This window comes from Hippichthys cyanospilos, chromosome 22 (assembly GCF_059441005.1).
Source record: "Hippichthys cyanospilos isolate Australia breed blue-spotted pipefish chromosome 22, RoL_Hcya_1.0, whole genome shotgun sequence".
Lineage (NCBI taxonomy): Eukaryota > Metazoa > Chordata > Actinopteri > Syngnathiformes > Syngnathidae > Hippichthys > Hippichthys cyanospilos.
This window is the reverse complement of record NC_142390.1, coordinates 4,341,420-4,366,968: the sequence shown is the minus strand read 5'-3', so window position 1 is coordinate 4,366,968 and position 25,549 is coordinate 4,341,420. Positions and strand designations below refer to the sequence as shown.

The 25,549-nt window shown below is 42.7% G+C and overlaps 3 protein-coding genes across 5 annotated transcripts; 2 read left to right on the top strand and 1 right to left on the bottom strand.

Annotated features, from left to right (window-relative positions):
* Positions 1-28: 28 nt before the first annotated feature.
* Positions 29-16,236, top strand: rassf3 (Ras association domain family member 3). The gene is made up of 7 exons (XM_088406183.1): positions 29-621; positions 3,230-3,378; positions 13,324-13,431; positions 13,619-13,789; positions 13,853-13,940; positions 14,442-14,557; positions 14,724-16,236. The coding sequence occupies exons 1-7, from the start codon at positions 186-188 to the stop codon at positions 14,874-14,876; spliced, it is 1,221 nt and encodes a 406-aa protein (XP_088262309.1). The 5' UTR covers positions 29-185; the 3' UTR covers positions 14,877-16,236.
* Positions 16,237-16,327: 91 nt separating this feature from the next.
* On the bottom strand, positions 16,328-21,025 carry gnsa (glucosamine (N-acetyl)-6-sulfatase a). Of its 2 annotated transcripts, none has more exons than XM_088406182.1 (14): positions 20,693-21,025; positions 19,931-19,990; positions 19,652-19,858; positions 19,522-19,587; positions 19,337-19,435; positions 18,406-18,573; positions 18,253-18,335; positions 18,063-18,181; positions 17,881-17,984; positions 17,695-17,796; positions 17,519-17,629; positions 17,244-17,354; positions 17,014-17,174; positions 16,328-16,943 (listed from the first exon to the last, which is right to left on the bottom strand). In XM_088406182.1, exons 1-14 carry the CDS (start codon positions 20,831-20,833, stop codon positions 16,874-16,876), a joined length of 1,602 nt encoding a protein of 533 aa, XP_088262308.1. In that variant the 5' UTR covers positions 20,834-21,025; the 3' UTR covers positions 16,328-16,873. The 2 variants fall into 2 exon arrangements, with proteins under 2 accessions (XP_088262308.1, XP_088262307.1); XM_088406181.1 differs by having other exon boundaries at positions 16,328-16,949; positions 20,693-21,022.
* Positions 21,026-21,496: 471 nt separating this feature from the next.
* On the top strand, positions 21,497-25,325 carry golt1ba (golgi transport 1Ba). Of its 2 annotated transcripts, none has more exons than XM_088406535.1 (5): positions 21,497-21,654; positions 22,495-22,586; positions 22,683-22,861; positions 23,564-23,645; positions 24,437-25,325. In XM_088406535.1, exons 1-5 carry the CDS (start codon positions 21,630-21,632, stop codon positions 24,473-24,475), a joined length of 417 nt encoding a protein of 138 aa, XP_088262661.1. In that variant the 5' UTR covers positions 21,497-21,629; the 3' UTR covers positions 24,476-25,325. The 2 variants fall into 2 exon arrangements, with proteins under 2 accessions (XP_088262661.1, XP_088262662.1); XM_088406536.1 differs by lacking the exon at positions 24,437-25,325 and adding an exon at positions 23,916-23,941.
* The last annotated feature ends 224 nt before the right edge of the window (positions 25,326-25,549 follow it).

The following is a 25,549-nucleotide window of genomic DNA, read 5'->3' as shown; positions in this document are numbered from 1 at the left end:
GTTTCGTAAATGAAGTTATTTCTCGAGTGAACTCTCAGAAGTTTTCATTTGCTTTGTCCTGCGAGTATTTTCTTGACGTGACAAGCAAGCGTAGCTCGGGCGGTTGCCCTGCTGCGGCCGCCTGTGAAATGAGATCCAACCCGTTCTGAGCCGCAAACCCGAGGGCTTCAACGACGCCTACCGCCATGAAGGTGATCCACCACGGGGAGCGCAAGCACGTCGCCGCCGCCGAACTCCTGCAGCCGGAGGAAACGCCGCCGGCGGGCGCCATGCTGCGCTTGGCCAAGGGCAACAAGGGCGCCATGGTTAAAGTGGTCCGGCGGCACCCGTCCCCCCAACCTCAAAGACTGCAGATCCTGGAGGCGTCGTGGAGGGCCGGGCCCCCGCGAAGCCCGGAGCGCGAAAGCGGGGACCCGGAGGAAGCTCGCGCCGGGGGGCTCCCCCGCAGCCGTAAGAAAGGCTTCAAACCCCCCGACGTTAGGACCATCTTCACCCCCGGGGAGAGGGACCCCCGCGTGAAAGAAGAGTACGGGGAGGGCCACAACTTCGAAGCCGGAGGAGAGGGCACCTGGTGCGACGTGTGCTGCAAATACATCTTCCACAAGGGGCTCACTTGTGCAGGTAAGCCCTCAACTCATTTCAAAACGCCATAAACCGGGGGTCCACTGTACTTTACTGATTACATATAGTATATGTGCATTTTGTAAGTGACACACAAAAGATTGTTCATGGACAAAAGGCAGAGGTGTTAACTCTTTCCTCCAACCGTCACATTAGAAAAAAAATCTAAGGCTGTTAAATTTATTCGCACAAATCAGTAGATTAGGGAATATTTTTGCTGGAAAAATTATGGCCCAAATGTCTTTCTAAAAGTCAAATAATTTGGCATTTTAAACAATATTGAGGTGGTCGGAGACCCTGCAACCCACCAGAAAATGTCAGCCCATGGACTGACCAGCCGAATTCCATCTCTACTCTCTGAATTAAAACAGGAGCCATCTGCTGTAAGATCACACTTTTTAAGTAGTTACTCTGGATTCCTTAATGTGATATTTTTATAGTTTTACCTTGAGGGGGGCGTAGAATTTTGCTTGTAAAAATTAAACATATTTAGTCACTGCAATACCCTGATGTGAAATGCCGTTTAGTTGTAAACTAGTTCAGTTGATTTGCATATCTGCGTATTTATTAAAGCTTTATAGCATCTAAAATGAACTTTTGTGCTTCGGGCTGCTTAAAAATTGACTGAGGGCCATAAGTTTGACAACCCTGACCTAAAGCGTTCCGTGTAAATGATTATTTTTGTATTCATGTTAAACTTAACTACATAAGGGCCAAGAGGAAACTTTTTATGTTCTTTCCAGTCTCCCGTCGCCAAGTTTGTAAATGTCGTGACGATAGACGCGAGAGGCGACGATGCCGCTTGGAATGTGGTCGGCATGCGGGCCAACCGGCTCCAGTCCGAAAGCAAAGAGAGCCCGAAGAAAAATTCTTACCACTGGACTCCAGTTTTTTGACATACCGCGACCTTCAAGTGCCTCAGAAAACCTCGCTTGATTTCACACGAGCGCGTCGCCATTGCCTAAGTTATGTATTTATTAACAACCATTCAAACTGTGAACGTTTCCCAAATTCTTTGAAGCTACCCCTGGCAGTGTTTGCTGCCATTAACATGTCCAATGTACGCCCCCCTTGTAGGACCCGTTTAGCGTCCCAGCAACATGCCTGCTATGTTTCAGTTCCATTTATGACCATAATTTTTTCTTTTTTTTTCATGTCAAGTGTAGTTGCAATAAAATAAGATTTTTATCTTTTTTTTATATTCAGGCACTTTGATGCATTCGATTATTTTTTTCAGTTTTAGACTAAGCTGTAATCTATGTAAACGCTGTAAAACATAATTAACAGTTGTCGAAAGTTGATTTATATTGCTTTTCTCTTTTGATAATGTTAAAAAGGATACAGGTTTAGATATACAGCGTGCCGAGGGGGGGGCAAAAAGTTTTCTCTTCCCTAGGGGGGGCTTAACAAAATATAATTGAGAGGCACTGCAATAATTGAACACTGAAATTCACAATGATTTTCCTAAAGGTCCTAAGTGTAGGCTGCATTTCCTTCAGCCTTCCCGCAGTAAATTCGGAGCGTTTGTGAGAAACGGCAACTCCTGCAATGTGTGTGTTTTGTGGAGCCCAAGTGTCACAATGGCTGAACAAACAAGGGGAAGCAGCTGACCCTCACAAACTGGGGGTCGGCATGAGCGCATGGGGTGGGTGGTGGCACACACGCATGCGTGGAGCTATCATGGATGGCAGCGCTGGCTGCTCCATCGTGATGGGCGCCGTGAAAAATATCAGCAAAACTTTACAGAGGATAGTGGCATTTTTCTCACGTTTTCCCGCCACTATGAGGCGCTCTGGACGACTGGAGGTCAACTTTCTGTGGCGCAGATCTGGTGAGTTTCCGCATCACAGGAGGCCTGAGGCTAACATCCTGGACTTCCTGTTCTTTTTTGGGCATGGCTTATTCAGACTTTTTTTGTGAGACGAAATTTCATAGTAGGGCTGAAAAACAACAACAAAACATCTTATGTAGCAAGCATTCCTGGAAAGAAGCCTGAAATCATTTCTTTTCTTGAGACTTTTTTTGCGTGGGTCTCCTCATGTTTAACATGATTTCCAAATATGTTGCGAAATGAAACTGGTTTTTCCGGCTGAACTTTCGAAGACTAAGGAATTTCACGAGATGCTGTTGTTTGTTATTACCCCCTCTCAGGTTCCGTCTCTTCCTCCTTCCACAAACACAAACCTGATTTGGAGTCCTGAAAACTAAAATGTGTGACCTTTTTTTTCCCCCACTAGGACCAGTAATCTTCATAATATATATATATATATATATATATATATATATATATATATATATATATATCATATCAATAAAATTGTAAATTTAGTGCTGTAGTGGCTAATTACGTTACATAGGTGGTGCTGCACCTAGAAGGAGGCTCACATTTTTGGCCGCCATCTTTGAGAAGAAGAAAAGAAGAAAAGTTCAGTGGCTATTAACTTGACGCAGTACTGCGCATGTTTCAAAATCATTGATTTTTCTTGTTTCACCTCTAGATGTTGCACAGTTCGACTCAATGTAACAGTACACACACCTGGCTTCTTCTTTTTCTGTTTTTTTTTATCCCTAAATCAGAATGAATGATGATTTACATGTATGTTTGCAGGCTGCAAGTATGCGTGTCACGCTACTTGTAGAAGCCGCGTGAACCTCGACTGTCACCCCGCCGGGGCCGCGGTGGCACCTGCAGCATCGCCCGGCACTCAGGACCAGCTCAACAACAACAACAGCGGGAACCGCGCGCCGCCATCACAAGTAAGTGGGCATATTATATTAATATTCCAGTCTCCCATTAGTTTTTGACCTATATTGATGTACTACCATATTGAGCCACAGGAGGGCGCCCCATTCACATTTTACAGTGCATTGAACTGTTTGCGTTAAATAACAAACTACATTAACGTGCGTTCAGTTGACCTCTGCGCATCCTTATTTCTTTCGAACAAAAACTAAATTAGTCGTTATAAAATGCAAGGTAATAAATAAGACATTGCTTGAAAAAAGTGCTCGTATACAAATGTATTTTGAAAAGGAAAATTGATCAGTTTTTAATGAGCGTAATATATGGGGAGAGAGATCTTGTTTTTCAAGCTGTATGTTTTGGTTGAACAAATTTTAGGAGTGTGAATTATTGGGCCCCCAACCACCCATCAAGAGTGTGTGTGTGTGTGTGATTCCTGGAAGACTTGTTTGTGCGTTTCTGGTTTGCATGAGTGTGCGTCAGGCGTTACACAACGTGTGATTTAATTTTCTGACCAAAACTCTCCTGTAACGCCTTACTCTGACGATTGCCATGCCTTTTTCACACTGGTGTGTATTTTTGCACATGCAGGTTTCCGTTAACTTTAAGTGTAAGTATAAAAAGAAAAAAAATAGTATGAGTGCAGTGTGTGATGAGTACAGACGGATGTAGACCAGCACCTGACGAGTGGCGGACCAGAAAAAAAAAAAGTAAAATGTCACCCTCTAGTGGTGGCGAAAGTTTGGGCAAAAATACGCTGATGGACTGACGATGACAATTTTGTCCGGCTTGAAAAAAAATGACGGATGTTGATGACGGAAAGGCGGCAGGGCTCAGATGAATGACGGATTTCGGACCAGTAAAAAAAAAAAATTATGCTGCCCATTTCTGGTGATATATTTGCTCAAGGTTATCATACTGTCAGATTCTGATTATGTCCAACTCATTTACTCATGACTTCTCAATTAATACTTCCAAAAAGGAAGAACTATCCCGTAAATAAACATCTTGTTTAGTCTTATGTTTTGTTTCATCGGCTGTTTTTTTTTTTTTTGTGTGTGTGTTTGGACCGATGAGATAAGATTGAAACTGTGCGCAACATGCAGGAACACGTTCCCCCGCACACCCAAATGTGTCACCGTTCACCTTGCGTGTTTTCCGGCGTGCATTGTTGCCCAAAAACATCCGCGCGCGTGTGTCACACATGAATTATGGCAGACGCAGGGGAATAATCTTGGGAGGATTAAGCGGGTCGCATGCAGGTCAGGACAGACAAAGCTTCCCTTTTTATGCATTGTGGCAACGGAGAATCGCTATTACGTTACAGCAGTGCCGCTTTTTTGTCTGACTTTTAAAAGCTGTTGTGTTTTGTAATGTGTTTTTTTATCTTTTTTTATTATTTGTTTCGTAATTTGCATTTCAGGGCCACCGTACAAATTCTCGGCTGTTGTTTTGTAGAGTTAATATTTTCATGCAAAGTTTTCACATAAAATTCCGATTTTGAAGAAGAATTAGTGTTAGGTTTGTGGTTATTGCGGCTCGTGCCTTTTGAGGAGCGCAGCCCGGCCACTGGCTTATCCGCCGATCTGTAATCTCCTGGCAGACGACACTGAGGCTGTCGCCAGCTGGTTCGTAGTTCCGCGCAGACGTGACATGTGGGACATGCCACAGGGCTCCCATGCCAGGATTGTCCTCTGAGCTGGACTAGTTCCCCTAACCCGTTTCCGCTGTCAACACAAACAAAGACCTCGCCACGACCGTCGAAAATATTTGGCGCTTTCTGACAATGCTAACATTCAAAACAAAGCAAGCTAACACGGGACCATCTATGAGTTCATAAAGGGGGAAATTTGCAAGGTGATTATGGATCTCTTTGAGAGTCCCTTTGTTCAAAGGCATAACGAAGGGGAAATTAGTCAAAAATAGTCTTGTAAAACTGCACAACAAAATCAGTCTGGAAAAATCATAAATTTAACTCTACACGTGTGATCCAGACAAATTACACATAACTCAGTAAACTCAAGCCATTTTTTATTTCTTCTGTCTACGTGTGTTGCTGCACTATTTGTGTTTAAATATCAATTGCTTCAAGCATTATAATTGCAACACCAAGATTAGCGATGCCTGTCGTTAGCTTGTCTATGGCAGTAATAACCGAAAAATGGGGTCCGCGAACTCCCGGGGGTCCGTAAAATAATTTGGGTTATTAATGAAAAATTATATGTATTTGTGTTCATTTCTTTTTATTCTATATTAAATTGCAAATGTATTCATGTCTTTTCAATAGAGTAATCGATTCAACTAATTTAACATAATTTAAAAAATGTAATCATATTGAAATGTGTCAAATACGTCATCATCAAAGAGCTTGAATTTTTAGTCACTAAATATTTGGCAGAAGCCAGTTTTGCAGCAATTGACCCAGTTTGTTTGGAGGTGTGAAGTTTGCAACTTGTGTCTTTGCACAAAAAGTGACTTAGCATTAAAGCGTATGTCATATATGTAAACATGGCAATTTGACGATTATTGAGTTGATTAGAAAACAACTGAGCCCTGATTGGTTGTTAGCAACTGTCATTTTATTTCAACAGAAAGTGGCAAATTGCTCGTTGAAAAGTGGGATCAAAACTGTCAAGTTTTGCTTATTAAATCATGTATTGCAAAAGAAAAAAATCACTTTCATCATACAAAGTAGATGTTCCACAGAAAGTAAGCCCAAGAATGTTAGCAAATGTTTTTTTTTTTTTTAATTGCCGTTTTCAGCTTGCTTCTAAACCGTGTGTTTATACTGTCCACCACATGAATCGGAGCCGCAACGGCACGGCGGCATATGTCCCTCCTCCGTGCTTTGATCACACAGCTCCACAAATTTGGAACGTCAGGGTGAAGTATGGAACGTAAAGTTGTCAACACACACTTTGACGATGGGTTTTATGAAGTGGTCCTGAGGCCTTTTGTCTCGAGATCTTGTCAGCTTGTCAGGCATGACGGAGGTTTTTTTCTTGCCACTAAAGTTCAAATTAAAGGGAAAATCGAGTCTTTTTTTTTTTTTTTTTTGGAACACTCATGTTTACTATGCACTAGTTTAAACACAGCATACTTATTAACTGAGTGTTTGGGGAATATGAATCAAGCGGCAAAATATATTGATTTTTAGGAGCTTTCGTCTGAAAAATGACATAACGTTCGCAAACTGTGCCGGGATTGGTCGCATGCAACTCCGATTTTTGTTCTTGAATATGTTAGATTTCCACGTAAAATGTCTTTTCTTATCAAATTCAAAGCTTTATAATGCAGTTAAACTGCATGCAGAGTAAACTCATTAAACCCCTGACATGTTTTTATGATTTTTAAGTCGAGACATTCAATCGCAGTTACAGACTTCGCTTTGATCTTTTTCTTCTTTTTTTTTCAAGTTTATTTAAAAGGGGTAACTAAAAACTGCCGGTACTACGTTAGGCAGTTAAGTTAAAGGTAAGGTAGTTAAGTAACAAAGTTAAAATTAAGGTAATAAGGACTTAAATAATCAATTACTGCATTTATTAATTCAAATATGGTTCCTAATATAATCATTTACTTTATTACTATAGTACTTAATGTAATTGATTGCTTTAGTACCTATTACCCAAAGGAATGTAGTACCTAGGAGATTATAGTAGGACTTCAAAAAAAGAGTAAATAAAAGGAAAAATGTGTCTTTTGGATTGAATGAGTTATAAAAAGCACAGTTGGAGTCTTGATGTCGGTTATGCTGGATCTCACCATTTAACGCAGCAGTAAAACACACATCTTTCCACTCTGTTTTTTTTAGCTGACACCCACACACATACACACACTCGCACAGCTGTTACATATAAGTACACTTGCATATAGAGAGAGAAAGAAAATCCCAGAATAGTTGTTTCTCCTGTCATCATCTTTATTGTGAACGCAAAGGTCAAAAGCCAGGCCTGCTTATCTGTGTGTGTGTACGGGTGCGCCTGTGTGTGTTGGATGTGTTTAAAAGACAAGACGATGGATGGTGGTTTGGGCCTTTTGTGCCACGTTTATTTTGGGCACTTTCAATTGAACGCTTGTCCGTCTAAATGTCTCCTGGGGTCCTGTTGGCGTGTTGAGCACGATTTAGCGCATACACAGATTTTGCTGGGCAGCCCCATTTGCTCAATCTGTGTTTTTGTGGCTTTTTAGTGCACCTGCGTGGGCTCTCCTTGTGTTTACATGAAAGCCTCAAGTAAGTGAGGTTTTAATATCTCATTTTGACGTCATTTGAAGTCAGCAAATTGTTTTGGAACGTCTGTAACGTGAAAGATAACTTTGGCGTGTCACCATGTGCGTGCAGGCCGGTGTTAATGTGTAGTTGCATGCACAGCTGGGACAAACTGCTGCTGACCTTTTATTTTAGGAATGCGGGTAACCGTATTCCTCTCTGTGGTGTGTGTGTAAAGGCCTAGTTGTGAATATGCAGAGTGACACTGAGCTCACACGATGGATCAAATTCCGAGGAAGATTTTATATCTCCTCCGGCCTTTGCGCTGGTTAATTTTTCACCAAGTTGTGGTTTAGGATCATATTTTCATACAGAGTATTTCAGCTAGATTTTTTTTCTGTCGTGGTGCAGTCTCTAAACAAATGAACATTTTAAGAAGTTTTTAGCCATTTTAGGAAGTTTTTTGCCAGTGACTGCTTGAGTTATGTTTGACTGAACAGATTAGACCTTTTTTTTTAAATGTTTGAAACCATGACTGCATATTTTAATTGCAAAAAAATGTTGATACACATGATTATTATTAATAATTTAATATCATAAGTCAGTCCCAAAATGAACAACAAACAAAGAAACAAAGAAACAAAGAAAATAAAACACAAGGAGCATAAGTGTTTATACAAATTAAATATACTTAAACTTTAGCAAATACCTGGTTTTGGTGCATTTTAGTTTTCCGAATATCTAATTGAAATGATTTATTGTACATCGTCACAGAAAACATCAAAACAGCAATGATTGTGATATTTTAACATTAACATCAATACATGAATTAAATATTCATTCGGTTTTTCTATATTATCTTCAGCGAAGCGAAACAAGATATTCTTCCAAGCTATCATGTAATGTCTTTCAATATTATTGTGAGTAAAATCACATAATTTCTGCCACAACAAATTTACGGAAGCGCAATTTCTGGGCCATTTAAATCTACAGCACACTCTCAATATTTACTTCCTTATAAGCGATACAGGCAACGCGCTGATTGGTTAGCCTTGTGTGTCGGGCGGGACTTGGCTAACATGTCTGCTATTGGCTCATTTACAAAGAGCTCTCGTAGTGGGCGGGGTCTTCTTGGATTTGCCGTCGAGCGTGTTGAGTGACGAAAAGTCGGCGTCAACTGCTCGAGTGCTCCTCTAGGAACCGAAACTCCCGAATCTGGACTAGAAGTGTTGAAAGTCAAACTACGGTTTTTGAATGCCTTTCAAATATGGGGACGGTTAAATGAGTGGAGCCGCTGCGAGTTGTTTGGAAAGCGGAAATGGCCCCGTAGCCAACAGTCGTCGACTCAAAACCCGTCGCGACTCTACTGCGCCGAACTCCTATTTGTTGTTGTTTTTAAGAAAGTGAAGGACCGGTTTATTTTTTTTTTCCGGAAGTAGTTTGATGCGGCGACCGAGTTCGAGACGAAAAGTTTGCCCGGCCAATGACGGGGAATAGCACCATGAGCAGTGGCTACAGCAGCTTGGAGGACGACGCCGAGGAATACTTTTTCACGGCCAGAACTTCTTTTTTCAAGAAACCTTTGAGCGAAATCAAAGAGAGCAAGGTAAACGTTAAACGTGCACCTCGCCCACCTCCCGAGTTTAAAGATAGACATCAAAGACCACAATTTCAGAGGCTGCAACCACCCCCCCTTCCAAAAAAAAATAAAAATTAAATGACGAAATCATGAGCTCATCCTCGGCTTTCCAAAAGATATACACACGTTCAAACGTCATTATTAGTCAGGCCTTCTTAAAGAACAGCATGTCCGGTGCAGTTAGGATTCACGTTGGTGACGTTTTTTTTTTAGGCTTGGCTCCTCCCATCTCCATGGGGGGGTTAAAACCTGAAAGTCTGGTGGCCACGAGTGTCATGTTGCCCACTCCACACCAATAAAGCCTGTCGAATTCCAAACGAAATTTAAAAGAGCTTTTAAAGCTGGCGTTCACCAAGATCGGTCCTCGAGGGCACATATCCAGCTTGTTTTGATTTGTATCAAATGAAGAAGCCTGATAAAGATCCTGATCATCTGAATCATGTCCTCCAGAGGAGAGTTGTATCGAAAACATACTTTTTAGGCACCCCTGAAGTTGGTGACCCCTGTTTTAGGGGCTTTGGGATTCTGCAGTCTCCCAAGATACGCTGCATGAAATGCACGACCCTTCATCCTTACCAAACCCAACACCAGCATGCGTGTGAATGCACCATGCCCGAGAGAGGTCGTGGCCCGCTGACCCCTTAAGATTTGGCCGCGGGCCCGCAGCGGGCCTGTCGTTGCTTGGCGGGTCCCCACCGCACGCCAGCACTAATTACAGCCTGACAGGGGGCGGGGACCCCTGGAGAACAGGTGTGGGAAATGACTACTTGCGTGTTGTCTAGTTAAAGGGCATCGAGTACTCCTGGCCATAAATGTCTGTTGACTGTGGGAATCCCAGATCCACAAATCATTAGGTCCTTTATAGTTTTTACCCTTGAGATAGACCATTAATCAGTATTTTGACCGTTATTGGCATCAGACTTAGCCGATGATAAAAACCTTTCGTAATTTGAAAGTCAGAATTGAAATTTAAACCATTGTTGTGGTTTTGAAATGTTGGATGTTTTGCAGAAATTTAAAGGGAGCCATTGTTTTTTTTTCCACTTTTTAAGACATTCAGATTATCCTGGGGGCATCTTGCACATTTTGTTTGCATTTTATAACAAATATTTTCCATTTGGGGGCTGCAGAAGCCACTGAAGGCACGTAATGTCTGCTCTGTGTGACCGATTATCAATAAAACGTCCATCCTGAGGTTTGGGACGCTACTGTAGAAAGGCCTCAGAAAAATAACTGCTGAAGCTTGCAGGACTCTCATTTATTTGGATTCCCTTGCAAGAGCGGCAAGCTTCGTGTTTGAATAAGAAAGACAAGTTTGTATAAGTCCTCCCGTATTAGCTTGTCCGTCAAGCAGGTTTTAATCCGCACATCTCCCGGGTGAAGACACAAGTTTGTGGGACCTTTCATGAAGCTGAGGAGAGAGCAAGGCATGCTGAGCGGAACAAAGACCATGATGAAGTCAAGAATTTCATTTTAAGGGGGGGAAAAAGGGAAATCATGAAAGTGGAATAATAGTGGAATTTTTCTTCATGCCGCCAGTTAGCTCCTCACAAATCAATCAAAATTCATCTTAAGACATAAAAAAGGACGTTTTTCAGGCAGACTCATGCAGGCTCAACTGAAGCAACATTCCCTGAAACATAAATAATGAAGATCCTCATGGACTTTCTTGCCAGTTCTAGCAAAAGCGTTGCCAAACCGATAGGGCTTCCTTTTGACAATGGCAGCCGTCATTTGTTTGTTATCCGCGCATCTCCCCTGCGGGCGCGGGTCCTCCCGCCTTTCATCGGCAAGGGCCATGGCCGGCGCGGAGACTGCGCGTCTGCGTGCCTGCGCCATGGACACATCTTGGCATTTTTGGGCTTTTTTGGAGTTTCCTTTTTCCTCCTTCCCCTTGTCAAACGACCTTCCGTTGTCATGGCCGACAACTTAACGCCTCATTCCGCCGTTTTCGTCAGCTTAAGTCTTCTCAATTACGTTTTTTCGTCATCTCATACAGTCCAGTGTGCTTGCGGCCAAAATTTTAACATAGAAAACTGTGAGTCGGTTATCTCACGGTATTGAAATTACAGCTCTAAAATATATAATTTTAAAAAGTTTTTGCTAAATATCCATTTTTCTAGATTATACAAAAGGTTTTGATTGAAAAACATTTGGTACAATAACAAACGTGTGGGTGTAACAATGACTGATGGGTTACCAGATAAATCCATATTTTTTTTTATATATATTTGAGAATAATTCAGTGGATCTTTTAGAGCCCTGAAATTGTGCAAACGTTCATAATTTCATCTTCTCGATATAAAATACACTCAGAATCAGACAGACTAGCAAATAACAGAATAAGACATGAAAATATTGATCATTTTTTTTAACATTTTCTGACTTGTTACAGACCAAATCGGCAAGCGAATCCTAAAAAATGTCTTTGTTCATTTTCGCCACTGCCAGTTTTACCCCTAAAACATTATAGATGCAAAAAAAAAAAACATGCAAAAAATTTTTGAAAATGAAATGATGGTTAGTTGCAGCCCAAGTATAAAGGCTCTGCGCAGTCCATCCAATTTTTAGCAACTCTTTCAAAATAAAATTTTGTGTAGCGGTTGCACTCTAGAAACAAACACGGCCTGGCTAGCTTGCGGCTACTTGATAAGCAGCCGTGTTGTTCTACGTATAAAGATGTGCTGAATATCCTGTTGTGTTTTAGTGAGATCATTCTGAATAAGCACATTCTCCCACTCTGGGCTTCCTTCCTACATCTTTCTATTGTACGTCACTTCCTTTTGCAGCGCTGCAATACTCGAAGACGATCAGAACGTGGGCATCATGAGCTTTATCTGGCGGACGGAAAGCTCCAAAACAGCTTTGTGATTGAAAGCAGCTGATAATGTCAAGTAGCTTAGAATGGACCACATCTTAGGCAGCGTTTCCGGGCCTTTTTTTTTTTTTTTTTAAATCTCAAAACAGTAGTTACACAAATTAATTATTGTCCCGATCAATATTGAAATTAGACATCATTCTAATATCAGCCCTTAAAAACAGTGTTGGATGTTAAGAGTGATGTTACCTTCTCTACACGACCTCACTTTTTTTTTTTTTTTTACCCCCACCCCCCCAGGCTGTTTTTTCTGGGTGGTCTGGGCGTCTGCAGTAGTTTTGTCAGTTCTGTCGACCACACTACTTTATTTCTTTTGACTTTTGTGGTCTGCTCTGCAGTCAGCAGCTATCGCTTCTGTTTTCTTTTGTTTTTTGTGTGTTTTCCTCGCAGTTTCTTAAAAGGAAACATAGAAGCATCTGAGTGTGATCACCTAGTAATGCAGGAATGTGGAAAGGCGTGGTCCATCTTGGCTTCCCCCCTGTGGACGCAACAGGAAGTAACATAGCCCGGAGGAGGAAGGCGGAGGACGGACGTTTTGACACCAAAGGAAATAAATAACACAAAGTCAGAAGCGGCTCACTTTGTAAATGTTTGATTTTAGTCGGTCAAAGTCAGTGTTGGGTCTTCCCGCAGCGTAGCCTAGCGTGCCATGACATCATCTGTTTACATGTGGACAGGCAGATAAAGCCTGGAATGCTGCAGGTGTGTGTGTGTGTGTGTGTGTGTGTGTAAGTCAGTTTGAAGATAAGAGGACATCCAACCTTCAAAATGAATTCAATTCTCAAGGTTAGCGAGATTAAAACGTGACCCGGCGCTCTCTTGACACTTGGCCATATAAGGATCTCATTTGCGGCACACTCCTGCCGCGTGTGTTCTTTTCCATAAACCAGAGCGGCGCCATGTCCTTGTAAGCACAGGCAACATGCACGCACAAAAGAAGACAACAGCAAAGTTGTTGAGCTGTAATCTAGCTGAGGGAGACTCTGCCGTGTCACGTTATGTCCTGCGGCGACGGACAGCGTGATGTTTGATGAGCTCCACTGTTCCTGTGGTACCTCCAATGTCCACCAGGATCCACATGTTTACTCAGCGCGCCTCGCCGTAATAGTTCATAGAGGATGGTCGGCCCCTCAAAAGAGAGCCGCGAAGCCCCGCCAGCAATTTAATTAGCCGGCGCCCACCTCATTCACCAGACTAAGCTCCGCCCTTTTCACCTTTTTTTGGCTCGCGTTTAGGATGCGGACAAGGAGAGCAAGCTGCGCACAGAGTTGAGCCGCAATGACATCAGGCAGAAGATCGAGCAGTACAACCTGCTGACCCGAGACCACCTGAAAATGACCTTGGTGAGCACATGCCGTCTTGTGTTTGCGTACTACAGAGGAGCCTTTGTTACATCCGTCTTTGTCTTCTTCTCTCATCTTGCCGCGCCATCTCCTTGTCGCTCCTTGCCATCTGACAATCCGGTTGCGTGCACGCGCGCGCCCGTCCCTGCCCAGGTTTTTGATCCAAGCCACTTTGTGTTGACCGCAGGCTTCCAATGACGTCTACACGGGTTTCATCAAGGTCCAGATGGACCTGAGGAGGCCTGTGACGGTGCGCGCCGGCCGGAGTTCGGCAGTGGCGGCGGCGGGCGAGGCCTTCTACCTTCCGCGGGGGGTCAGCAACATCCTGCACATCAGCTCCCACAACACCGTCAGACAGGTGTGCTAACGTCGCGCTAGGGAGAATTGCTCTCGAGTCTCACCGTTGTTTTGGCATTTTCAGGTGATTGTGGCCCTGCTGAATAAGTTCACTGTCGCGGACAACCCGGCAAAGTATGCCCTGTACAAACGATATCGCAGCGAGGAGCAGGGTGAGACTTGCGCATGTGTGTTTTGTTTGTTTCTGTTGGCTGGGGTTGTGGCATGGTGTTGAATGCTGGCACACACACAGTAAGTACTTAGTGGGGACATCCCATGATGTAATTTCCTAGCTGCTAATCTTGATCATCGCACATCAAAAAAAAAAAAAAACCTTGATGGAAAAAAGAAACGACTACGATTGCACACCACCGTGTTGTTCACACCTCGCTCACGCCGGGAACCAAAGATTGGCGAGTTTGAGCGTTATTGTTCCGAAGAATTTCAAAAAGCGTGCCAGCCATTAGCATCAACTGCTACTTGTACCATAAGTACTGTTTATTTTGAAGGGTAGGCTGGCTTCTTCACAACATTTGGTTTTGACGACAATACAGCGGCTTCACAGGCAGAGCTTTTGATAGCTACAGAAACAAACAAACAAAAAGCTCTATACAGCTTCTTACACCCGTCCTCGTAACAGCACCCCACCAACTCTTAAAACCGTGTTCATGCAGTTTACGTGTGCAAGCTGGCGGACGGGGAGCGGCCGCTGTTTCTTCGCCTGATGGCGGGACCCGACCACGATACGCTGGGCTTCGTCCTGCGGGAGAGGCAGACCGGAGAAGTCTTGGTAAGGTCCACGCTCTCCTCCGGTCCCGCTTTTCACCTTGATTTACAAGTCCTTGGTTTGACCACGCTTTTCCAGTGGGCGTCTATTGTTGAAAAATTCAACTTGTAAGTCAAGGCAGCGCTGTGGCTCCTCCGATTTGGTAATATTGCCACCTTTGTGTTCGCAGTGGGACGCCTTTTCAATCCCGGAGCTCAGCAACTTCCTGCGTATTTTGGACAAGGAGGAGGAGGAGCAGAAGGAGGCGCTGATGCGCCGCTATGACCTTTACCGCCACAGACTGAAGGAGGCGCTGAAGGATGTGCGGGGAGCTTCCCTGTGACACTTTAATAGCGCCCCCCAGAGGGCTGGACCCAACTTTTTTTCTTTTTTTAATTTATTATTATTTTTAAGAGGCGTCAGGGTTGATGTGCCATGAAGCCCTGAAAGACTTATTTAATTCAGATTTTCTTTTCTTAATTTATGTGGGTAAAGCGTTATATTTGTAGTCGAGGGGAGGCGAAGGAATGCGTGGGAGCGTCGGTGGACTTTGGGACGATTGTGCTTAGTATGGAGCGGACTCGGAAAGTAGAATAGAAAGGTGACGTGTTGGGAGAGTGAAGAGCAGCTGAGGCGGGCTGATAGTGCTTTAGTCCCGTTGATTGAAAGCGCCTGCTTGTGCGGCTTATCTTGCAGAGAGCACTGTCAACACCTAAGAAATCAATCCGGGAACATGCGCGTGGAGTTAGCCCTTAATTTTTCTTTGAAGCTAAAATGTGCTGCAAGCTGAAAAATTTGCAGGTTGGGTTCGTCCTCATATTTGGGCCAACTCTTGGTGAGTAATGTCAGGTTATTTTGTAAGTCATGAACAAGCGTTGTTGCTGGACTCCAGCTCAAGTTCGCTAGCTCGCAGCAGCAATATTTCTAGTCAAACAGCACCTTCTAGTGGGCATGTGCTGCAACTACTTTCCAACTTGTCTTAGCGTTGGCTTTTTCTTGTTTTTGCGCGATATAACCAAAGACTAATTTGTGTTGCCTGGTGCAGAAAAAAAAAAAAAAAAGTAGTTGGCGAATATATAGTTTTATTTAAATAATTTCTATGTCTACTAAACACTGGCTTTACATGGAAACATTAAATAGAAGCAGAATCTCAGAGGGCATTGCAATATTTTCAACCAAATACAAAGTCAATACTAGTTAGGTCGAGAAAAGATTTTGACTTTTTTTTTTTTTCCATATTGGCCTTTCTGTGCTTCCATACATAATCTCTTGTGTTACCATGGAAACTGTTTTTGTAAGCTGAACTTGTCAATCAGTTGTACCAATTTGATTTATTTTTGGGGGGCACTTTACTAACTTAATTTCAGGGATGACGGGTTGTTGACTTTTTTTTTTTTACCTTTTCTAATCACCTCCCAGTTGGAGGCCTCTTTATTTTTTGATGGCTTTGGTTGGCTGCCGTTTTGAAAGTATACATTTGTCATATTTATGTTTGTGCATGTGTTACTATGGCAACCCTCAAATTCAAGTTAATTCAAAGCCTTGAAGCCATATTTAAGAAGTTCAGAAAACCTCAGCTGTGCCTTTATCATTTATTTGCATCTCCAGCTAGATTTTTGTTTTTTATGCAGTGGCCTCCCTTTTGTAGGAGAGAACTGTGCAGCTATTAAAGTTGACTTTAAAAATAAAAATGCTGACTTATCTCTGGTAGAAGTCATCTTTGACTTTGGAATCAAATTGAATTTGTACCTCAAACATCCTTTCTTCGAACCCAAATCACCACATCGAGATCCGTCAAGTCCATTATAGATTTTATGTGCACAAGACGCAGAAAAGTGCAAGAGATGAAAGCAAAACATTTGCCTCTGCGAGATTTTACTGGCTTTTCAGCCCGTTAGCCCCAAACAGCCCTCACACTGGGTCCTCAATTCAAAGCTCAGGAAAAAAAATAAAAAATTAGGCCATTTTTGAAGAACAAAAAGCTTCTCATCCAGAATAATTGGTACAGTATTTTGAGCATTGTTAAAAAATCATAGAAAGTTCTGACAACCCTTGAGAGCTAAGAGGCCTCTTATCAGTCTTCCAGAACGAAACGTCAGTAGTAAAACAAGGGCCAAAATCTCTTGGCTCCAAGCCATTCACATTTCAACAACTCTACCAAAATTCATTTGTGGCAGTCGAACAGAAAAGGTGTCCAGGATGATGATCGCGGACATCCTGAGCTCAGCTGTAGCTATGACATTTGTATGATTTTCTCCACAACAACAAACAAAGCAGACGTCGCTCATTGTGTTTTTTTGTTTCAGTCGTGCCAACAGCGGAAATCCTCCTTGGGCGGAGTCACTTCATCTTCTGTAGCCGTCTGCTCTGCTTCCAGTTGTGGCCGCCAAACATCTGGCGTGGCGAAAACCTGAACCTGAAAAGAGTCAAGGTGAGTCAAAATATTTTTTTGAAGGGGGGGGGGGGGGGGCTTTTCGAACCCAGAGTCGTAGACGCCGGGCGTGTGGCAGGTCTGCCCCGCACACGACTGCAGCATCATCAGCCGGCGGTTCATCTTCTCCAGGACGTCCTGCTCGATGGTCTTGGCGATGTTGCTGAGCTGGAAGGGGTCCGCCGTCAAGTTGTAGACCTCCACAAACACCTGCCAGCACACGCCCGCTTGTCACCCCGCGCGTAAGGAGAAGATGGTAAAGGCAAGGCAAGCGGCTACCTCGTTGTCATCAAACTCGCAATACTGCAGGTTGGCCGAGGGCGCCACAGTGCGCACGCAAGCGTAGGTGTTGTTGTACGAGTCCTCGCACACGCAATCCGGGAAGCACTCCTACCAAAAACACCAAATAGGGACAAGGGCAATTTCTCAGAAAGCTGCCGTAATATTAGCCGCGCTTCGTAGAGGATAAAGAATGCATGCGCATCTTGGCATCTTGGCACCTTTTTTCCATTTGTTCATAAAATCCCACTCGGGTACCAAGATGAAATTCTTACTGAGACTCCGGGGCCCAGCAGGGGGCAGGCGGGGTCGGAAAAATCGTGTCCTTCCCCTTCGTACTCCACCAGGAGGTCGCTTCTCCAATTGCTGACGTTGGCGGCGCCCACCTGAAAGGCGCGCCACATGATTGAAAGGCTTGTTCGTCCCCCACCTCGGAGAGGGCGGGGCTCACCAGAATCGGCAACAAGGAGGTTCCGTCCATCTGCGTCTTGCTGACGTTTACACCCGCCATGTCCAGCATGGTCGGGCCCAGGTCCACATTGGCCACCAGAAACTGTCAAAGGGGAAATATGAACAGGTTCTCATTTGGTGCACGTTTGTCCCTCTGGGTCAGGAAAAGAGAATGGCGGTGGGTCACCTGGCTGGTCTGGCCGGCTTTGATTCTTGGGCCTCGCACCATGAGAGGAACGCGGATGTCAAACTCGTACAGCTGTCTCTTGTCCACAGGGAGAGAGAACTGTCCTGCAGCACACGCATAACAAGACAACAACACAAGATAGCCTTTTGTCTTCTTTTTTTGTCCAAGTACGTCTTAATTACCGGTGTGGTATCCGTTATCTGATGTGAAAAAGACATAAGTGTTGTCCAGTTCTCCGCTGGCTTCCAAGCGGCGTACGATCTTCTCCACCAGGTCGTCCACGGACAGCAACGTCTGCCACCTGCGCCCACGCCGTCGCGTCATGACACGCAAAGACCACGTGGACCGGGATCCGCCGCGGCCAAACCTGACCGTTTCTTGAAGGCGTTGTCCAGGAAGTCAAGGGACGCGTTGCTCATGGGAGTCTTGGCCTGCCTTATCAGCCAGTGCTTGTCCTGCGGTGACAGGACACAACATGCCTAGAATTTGTCTCCGGGCCCGATCCGAGCAGATGGCGCCACCGACCTTGCCGTGGATGTTGAAGTTGGGATTCCTGGGCGCCTTAGTGCCGTTGAAGCGGCCCTGGTACTGAGGCGCAGCCGTCCATGGTGAGTGGGGGGCCGGTGTGGACACCATCATGAAGAAGGGCTTGTAGTTGGACTTAGACTCCAGGAAGCTTAACGACACATTGGCCTAAAACAAGGATGCGATCAAAGCTTGGGAGGGAAAGAGCAAATTCTGACGGTTTTGAAATGTTAAAAAAAATAACGCCGGTTACTTTCAAATAAAGTGGTACCTCTACTCAAGAAGTTAATTTTTCCGTGGCCCGGTACCAGCTGCATAGGCCGGACGTCGAATTACTGTACTGCACATATTAAATGATTAAACCTCATACAGTAACTGTACTGTTATCCCTTCCCATCCTTTATACAGTAGTCTCACGAAGAGCCGCGGTTATATTAGCAGAACCTGGATGTCGAATTAAAGTGAACCTTGTAGCTGGCCAAACATGATAACAATTAGAGCTTACACTTGAAATTCGAATTTGTTACAAAAGAAATGTGGTAAGAGATTTATAACGCACTGCAGTTGCTCCAAGCTTGTGTGACTTTGAGGAAGCACAGCTCTCGGGAGCGCCTACAAGACACGTGATTGGAAGACCCATATGTACAATGTTAGCCATAGCTAATGTCAATTTAACGTTTGTTAGTTGTACAGTGTGAAGCATTTAAAAATAAACATAAAAATACATCCGAATTTGTAAAAACAAATAAAAATAGACATTGCGGGTTTTGATAACGTATTAGTTTTCATATCCTGAATTTTCTTTCATAACCAGACATTTTTTTCCCAATAGGCATTTCGTAACCTGAATTTTTTTTTGTAGCAAGAGACGTTCAAAAATAGAAGTACCTCTGTATTTGAATGTTTTTTTTTTTTTTTTTTTTTTTTTTACCAGCACATCAGTCAGGTAATCTTTGCTGTAATCTGCCCCATGTTTCTGAGCTTTGCCGTTGACGGACAAGGTATAGTTGTAGTACTTGGAATTCTTCTCCTGAAGGGAAGGGCGGACGTCAGTAGTAGCTCCAGCTCATAAGTGCCATGAATTTTGTCACGTGTGTGTGACTATTTATCACTCACCAGTCCAACCCAGTAGCTCCAGCCTAGAGGAACGTGCTCCACCCCGCCGGCCTCCGTGTGGCCGTACTGCGACACGGCGGCAAAGCGTTTGCATCCCTGCGGACGCGGAAGGCAAACGGCGGGCGCGTACCTGGTTGAGGTACTTCCCGGCGAAGAAGGTCTGGTACCCGGCCAGATTCTTGAGCATGCTGGGGAAGGTGTGTGGCTCCTGAGTCTTCTGCCAGGCGACGCTGCTGCAGTTGCCCTCCAGCGTGTTGTTGGTGACGTGGTGGTTGTGCGGGTATTTGCCCGTCAGGATGCTGGCCCGGCTGGGGCAGCACAGCGGACTGGCCACAAACTGGCGACCGGGAGCGAGGAGGACTTAGCATTTCTGCAAGCGTTTTGGCTACGGTATGAGAAGAACGCTTACTGAATTGGTGAAGGAGATGCCTGCGTCACCGATGAGCTTTCGGGTTTTGTTGAGCGGGGTCTGAAGACAAAAAGAAACGTGTAAATCTGGAGGAAGATTTGGTGTGAATTCACCGTCCTGGTATGTTCTGGAAGCGTTAGCAATTAGTAGGCTCCACTTGGTTTTTGTCAGACTAAATCACGTCTGCACAAACTGTTTAATTTACTATGACATTGTTGCAAATGTGGTTGAACTCGTAATATATCAAATGTGTTGTCAGAGTAATGGTGGTTTCTCATCCCCATTACCAGATCATTCTTTAGTATGCCTGTTGGGAAAAAAAAAGACTTACATGCAGGGTTACCTGTTGTTCTGCTTTTCATGTTTATTAAAAATAAAACTATGACTTTTCCACTCCGCGGGATTTAAAAAATACATTGAGTATTTACCCTGGGTAGCAATATTGAGTAGCATGCAAAATTTGTATTCCATTAAGAGACAACTTTGTCTCTCAGACTATGAGAAAAAGATATTTAGGATAGAATGCCTTTATTGTCATTGTACGGCTGGGTGATTAATATTCGGACATTACATTTTTATGCGGAATTTGGGGCATAGTGTATTCAATTCCTTTTATTTGTTATTAAAAAAAAAGAACTTTTAATTCGACAGTGTGGACAATGTACAAATTGATCACGATTCACGCGTAGGCTTTATGTGACGTCTGTGATTTAAGGCTTTCATGTGTTAGGCAACGTCCGATCTCGAGCTCAATTTGCTCACCATGCCCCCCATGGCGATGTCCAAATCATCGGTGAGGATCAGAACGATGTTCGGTCTCCGGTCCAATTTGGCACAAACCCCGACAAGGCTGTTGACCATCGTGACGTAGATGAGGAAACTCTTGAACCACGAACGCGACATTTTCGCCGATTAAACCTTATCTTGACGACTGGCCGCCAAGTCACGCGGCACCGAGTGCAATCGTGACAACAAAAGCAGATCCGATGTGTTCCGATGAAAATAAACACATGAGCAACCTGTCATCGACCTGACTGTTTACAGCGGCCTTTCACTTCCGCTTTTGCTGGTCACGCGGTGTTTGGGTAACGAAAGCAGTGACGTCATCCACGGACAGTTTGACTTTACTTGCCCAATCTCTATGTTTTCTTTTGTTTTTAATTATTCAACAAAAAAAAAAAACTAAAGAATGCTCGCATGTATGCATGGTCGGTTTTGCCAAAAAAAACAAGGAACAAAAAGCCTACATGATTTTTTGCGAAAGAAAAATTGTTATTTGAGAAACAATAACATGATTGTTTTTTTTAAAGCCTTACGATGCTTGGGTTTTTTGTGAAAAGAAAAGCCTTATTAGACGTTTTTTGTGATTTAAAAAAAAACTTACGATACATGGTTGTTTTTGCGCAAAGAAAAGCCTTACACATGGTCGTTTTTTTTTCTTTAAAAAGCCGTATTTCTTGTCACAATAAAGCCTTACTATATAGCAGTGGTGGCGTGAGGTTTGCGTTAGCAAAAATGTTGCTTTGAATGCCAGTGTGATACCGGAAGTTGTCATGGCACGAGAGAGTGTTTCCGGAAGACGTGGCTGTTCCTGCAAGTGGCAGCTTCAATGGTGGCATCTGTCATCCTGAAGATTATTAGATGAACACGTCAATATTTGAATTTTATTTTTACACTTGCTGCTCAAATTAGTGCCAAGATGATTTCCTTAACGGACTCGCAAAGTAAGGCTTTCTATTGATGATTATCTAAGTAGTATACGAACCCGGCTTCTTGAGCTAGTTAGCATCTGAGGCTAGCAATGCTAACTTTTTTCTAGCCTTTCCTACGTTTGCGTTTGCATTTTCTTTGTTAGCACTCTTTGCTGATGTTACTAACAGTGAAAGGGTAAAAAAGCGACGCCTGAAAATGAAATTGCAATAACGCTAAAATCGAATCCAAAATTAGAATCAAATACCTGTATGTTTAAGGAATTTACTAATTGTATTGTTTTCTTTCAAACAACTGATATGTATGTCGTTGAAAAGTTGCTTGTTAATGTCAAGTTTATTTGCTTCGCCCTCAGTTATAAAACATTCTTAAACTATTTGTATCCTAACAATGATATTATTGTAGCACACAAACAGGTTTTTGATTCTTATCTTTTAGATTGTTGGGTTATGGTTTGCAGGCAAAACGTGATACTATTGCAACATATTATCCATACATTTTAGCACCATTTATAAAATGTTGTACGAGTGGTATATGCTCCATTTACTTTCAGTACAAGTCTGGTTGTTTATGTATATCTTGAAATCATGAATGATTTTTCATCATTTAATTTTCTCATGCAAATTTATACAAAGCAAAATTATTTTGTACGAATGGATATTATAGTTAGATAAAATTATAGTAGCGAGTTGTAAAATTATTAGCTAAGCCCCTGTGAACAAGCCATCTGTCACAGTCATGACATGGTATCAGCACCTGAGTTCTCATATCAGTCAAATCACAAAGCTCTTCCACACCATGAGTATTTTTTTCTGTCAAGTAAACTGACATGAGGATGTGTGTGTGCCCAACAGAAATCGGAATGGGATTGACAGGCTTTGGCGTGTTTTTCCTTTTCTTTGGGATGATCCTGTTCTTCGACAAAGCACTCCTGGCAATTGGGAATGTACGTTTTGACATTTGACACAATATACGATGTGGAATCATAAGATGTGAAATTCAAAAATGCAATTCCTTTACATATTCTTTTTTCCCCCACTAGATCCTGTTTGTGGCTGGCCTCGCGTTTGTCATCGGCCTAGAAAGGACTTTTCGCTTCTTTTTCCAAAAGCACAAAATGAAAGCTACTAGTTTCTTCCTAGGAGGTGTGTTTGTGGTGCTAATAGGCTGGCCCATCATCGGTGTTGTGCTGGAAGTCTATGGATTTTTCCTCTTGTTCAGGTAAGACGAACTCACAAGCACTGAAACCCTTACAGTGGTACCAATACTTATGAATATTTTTTTGTTACAAAAATCCAGGTTACGAATTGCCTCTCCGGAATAATATTTTCTCTTGGTACGAAAGAAAATTCAGAATATGAAAGGCACCCTCCACTGCTAATTCTGATATGTATTTGTTTCAGTTTTTGATGCTTTTTATCTGGACATTGTCCATCAAAAGTACACACCGTAGAACTAAAAAACATACAATTGACATTTGCTATGGCTGGTATTGTACATATTCACATAAAAATGCATACATTCCAATTTGGGCTGCTGTAAACAAACCGCTGAACACCTCTTGGATCGCTACTTAACTAGCGTGATGTCACATCTGGCGTTAGCATCATTAGTACAACACAGGAAGTTCTTTAAGTAAACTTACATGCTCAAAATGATCCCAAAATTGATATTTTTGCTCCTGTGGACTTGTAAATGACGCTTAGGTAACTAGAATTATAATATAAAAACGCACTCATAAACAAACAAATGGGAGCATTTTGTAAGTCGCCTGATGGAAAAAAATGATCAAATTCTTTCTTTATTGAATTTGGATTTTACAGGTTTTGGATGATATTTATCATCGGTTGCTATTACAACCCGATTTCATCGGACAAACAATAACTCTTGTTTTTAATCTTGCTCTTTCCGTCTCTGGTGCAGAGGCTTTTTCCCCGTCGTCATCGGCTTCATCAGAAGGATACCCGTCCTCGGCTCCATCCTGAACCTTCCCTTCATCAGTGCAGTAAGTTTTCGACAAATGCATTCATTCTTATGCTTATTCGTAGACACTTGAACCGCTATCATTTACCATTCTCTAACTGGAACATTTTCAAGTACCAAAAAGGGCGTTAAACAACCTATTTAAACGTGTACTTTGAAAGGGTCATGACATCGTCAAATAAAAATAGCTACTTTCAACCCCTCAAAATGTTCAGTGGCATCAGCCCTATAGATACATATGTATGGGGGGGTACACTTGGGTTAACCCTTTCTGTCCTTTTGTTTTTCAAAGCCTTCGTAGGATAATCAGCAGTCGTGGTCAGTCACTGCCGATTCTCCTTGCATGCATGTAATGCAGTAATCAGAAGTTGAGATTAGGGCTGGTCAATCAATTCATTTTTTTTTAAATATAAGATTTGAAAATGACTATTTACACACACACACGGGCATGCTTGGTGATGCAGATGAAGGTAGTGTACCCAAAAAAGGCAGGGAAAGGTCGAATGGCCCCAAAATGAAGATTTAAGGGCATTTTACGCGACGTTCTTGTGCAAACATTCTAGAACGGATGCATACCATGTTGAATTAGAGGTCTTTTTATGCCTTTTAAATGACATAATATTGCTTATATTTGAATTAATGTTATTCGAACACAGATAGGTAGAGAAAATTGGTCTGTTTTGACCAGTTTGTACAATTTCCATTACGATTGTCCTATTCCCCTGTGGCATGTCCGATTCATCTTTTTTTTCTGTAGCCACACCCTAAAATGGAAGTCAACACAGATTTTATTTATTTTTTTTGTCTTTTCAGTATGTGGACAAAGCGAGCGAGGGCAACACCATGGTATAACGCATCATGACATCTCGTCCGCAAAGGAGTCTTGGTTCAATAGCGCAGGTTGAACGAAGCGACGCAATCTGCCAGGGGGAAGGAGTTCAAGTTGCTCAGGTTATAACATTCGGCGACGACACCCATGTGCAGGCGGAAGAAGAAAGACTGCTTTTCTTTTCCTGTCTTCATTGCCCATCAATCGGTCCTCAGTCTGCAATTAAGAATTACCGTGAGATTCATTTAATTGATTAAATCCCGTATTACAGTGGGGAATTGAAGGCATCGGACACGATGTGGATTATTGTATCAACAACCTTCAGCAAGAATGAATAGTGGACAGTTTTCGCCATGTTGTCCTTTTTTGTGCCTCCGCTTTAAATTCTAAAGGCTTTTAAGTGCAACATTTTATTTGCGGTTATGGTGAGACCGTTTTTTTTTTGTTGCCGTTTGTGTCTCGCGCCAATTCTAACCGTTACAGCAAAGTCCATATGAGGCAAGTTGCGCGTGTCTCGGGATGTGTCAGCCATTTAAATTTCGGATGTTACAGTTGGACCGGATGTTTCATAAGTTCTGTCATTTTGCATATTTATGCACATCCATAAGAAATGCAACAAAGAGGTCATTTTTTGTCTTGCTCCACTGTTTAGTTACTCACTGAATCTCTAAAATCAAACGTGGATTGCCAACATCAAGTCTTGTAAATGTTTTTGCTTCATTTATTTGTTCTTTCTATTCATGTTTGGCAATGTAGATTCTTTTTCATACCAGTGGCTGATATTTACTACAAAGTTTCCCCATTATTGAACTGTACAATTGTGTTTAGAGTATTTTGTATGAATATTTGTCACTAAAGAAGTTTTTGCTGGAATCTTTCATTCTCACGAATAACAGTTTGAATCATTTGACTTAATAATTTGGAAAGAATTCCTTCCTTGATGCTCTGTTAACCTGTGTTATGAATTATTTTCTTTTAGGTACCAACATGGTCCACATCAACAGGCAATTGTATCATTTAATTACTTTTGCAAAGAAGTTTGATCGACAATGAACCAAAACAGGTTGACTGGTTCCCTAACCAAAGATATTATTAAT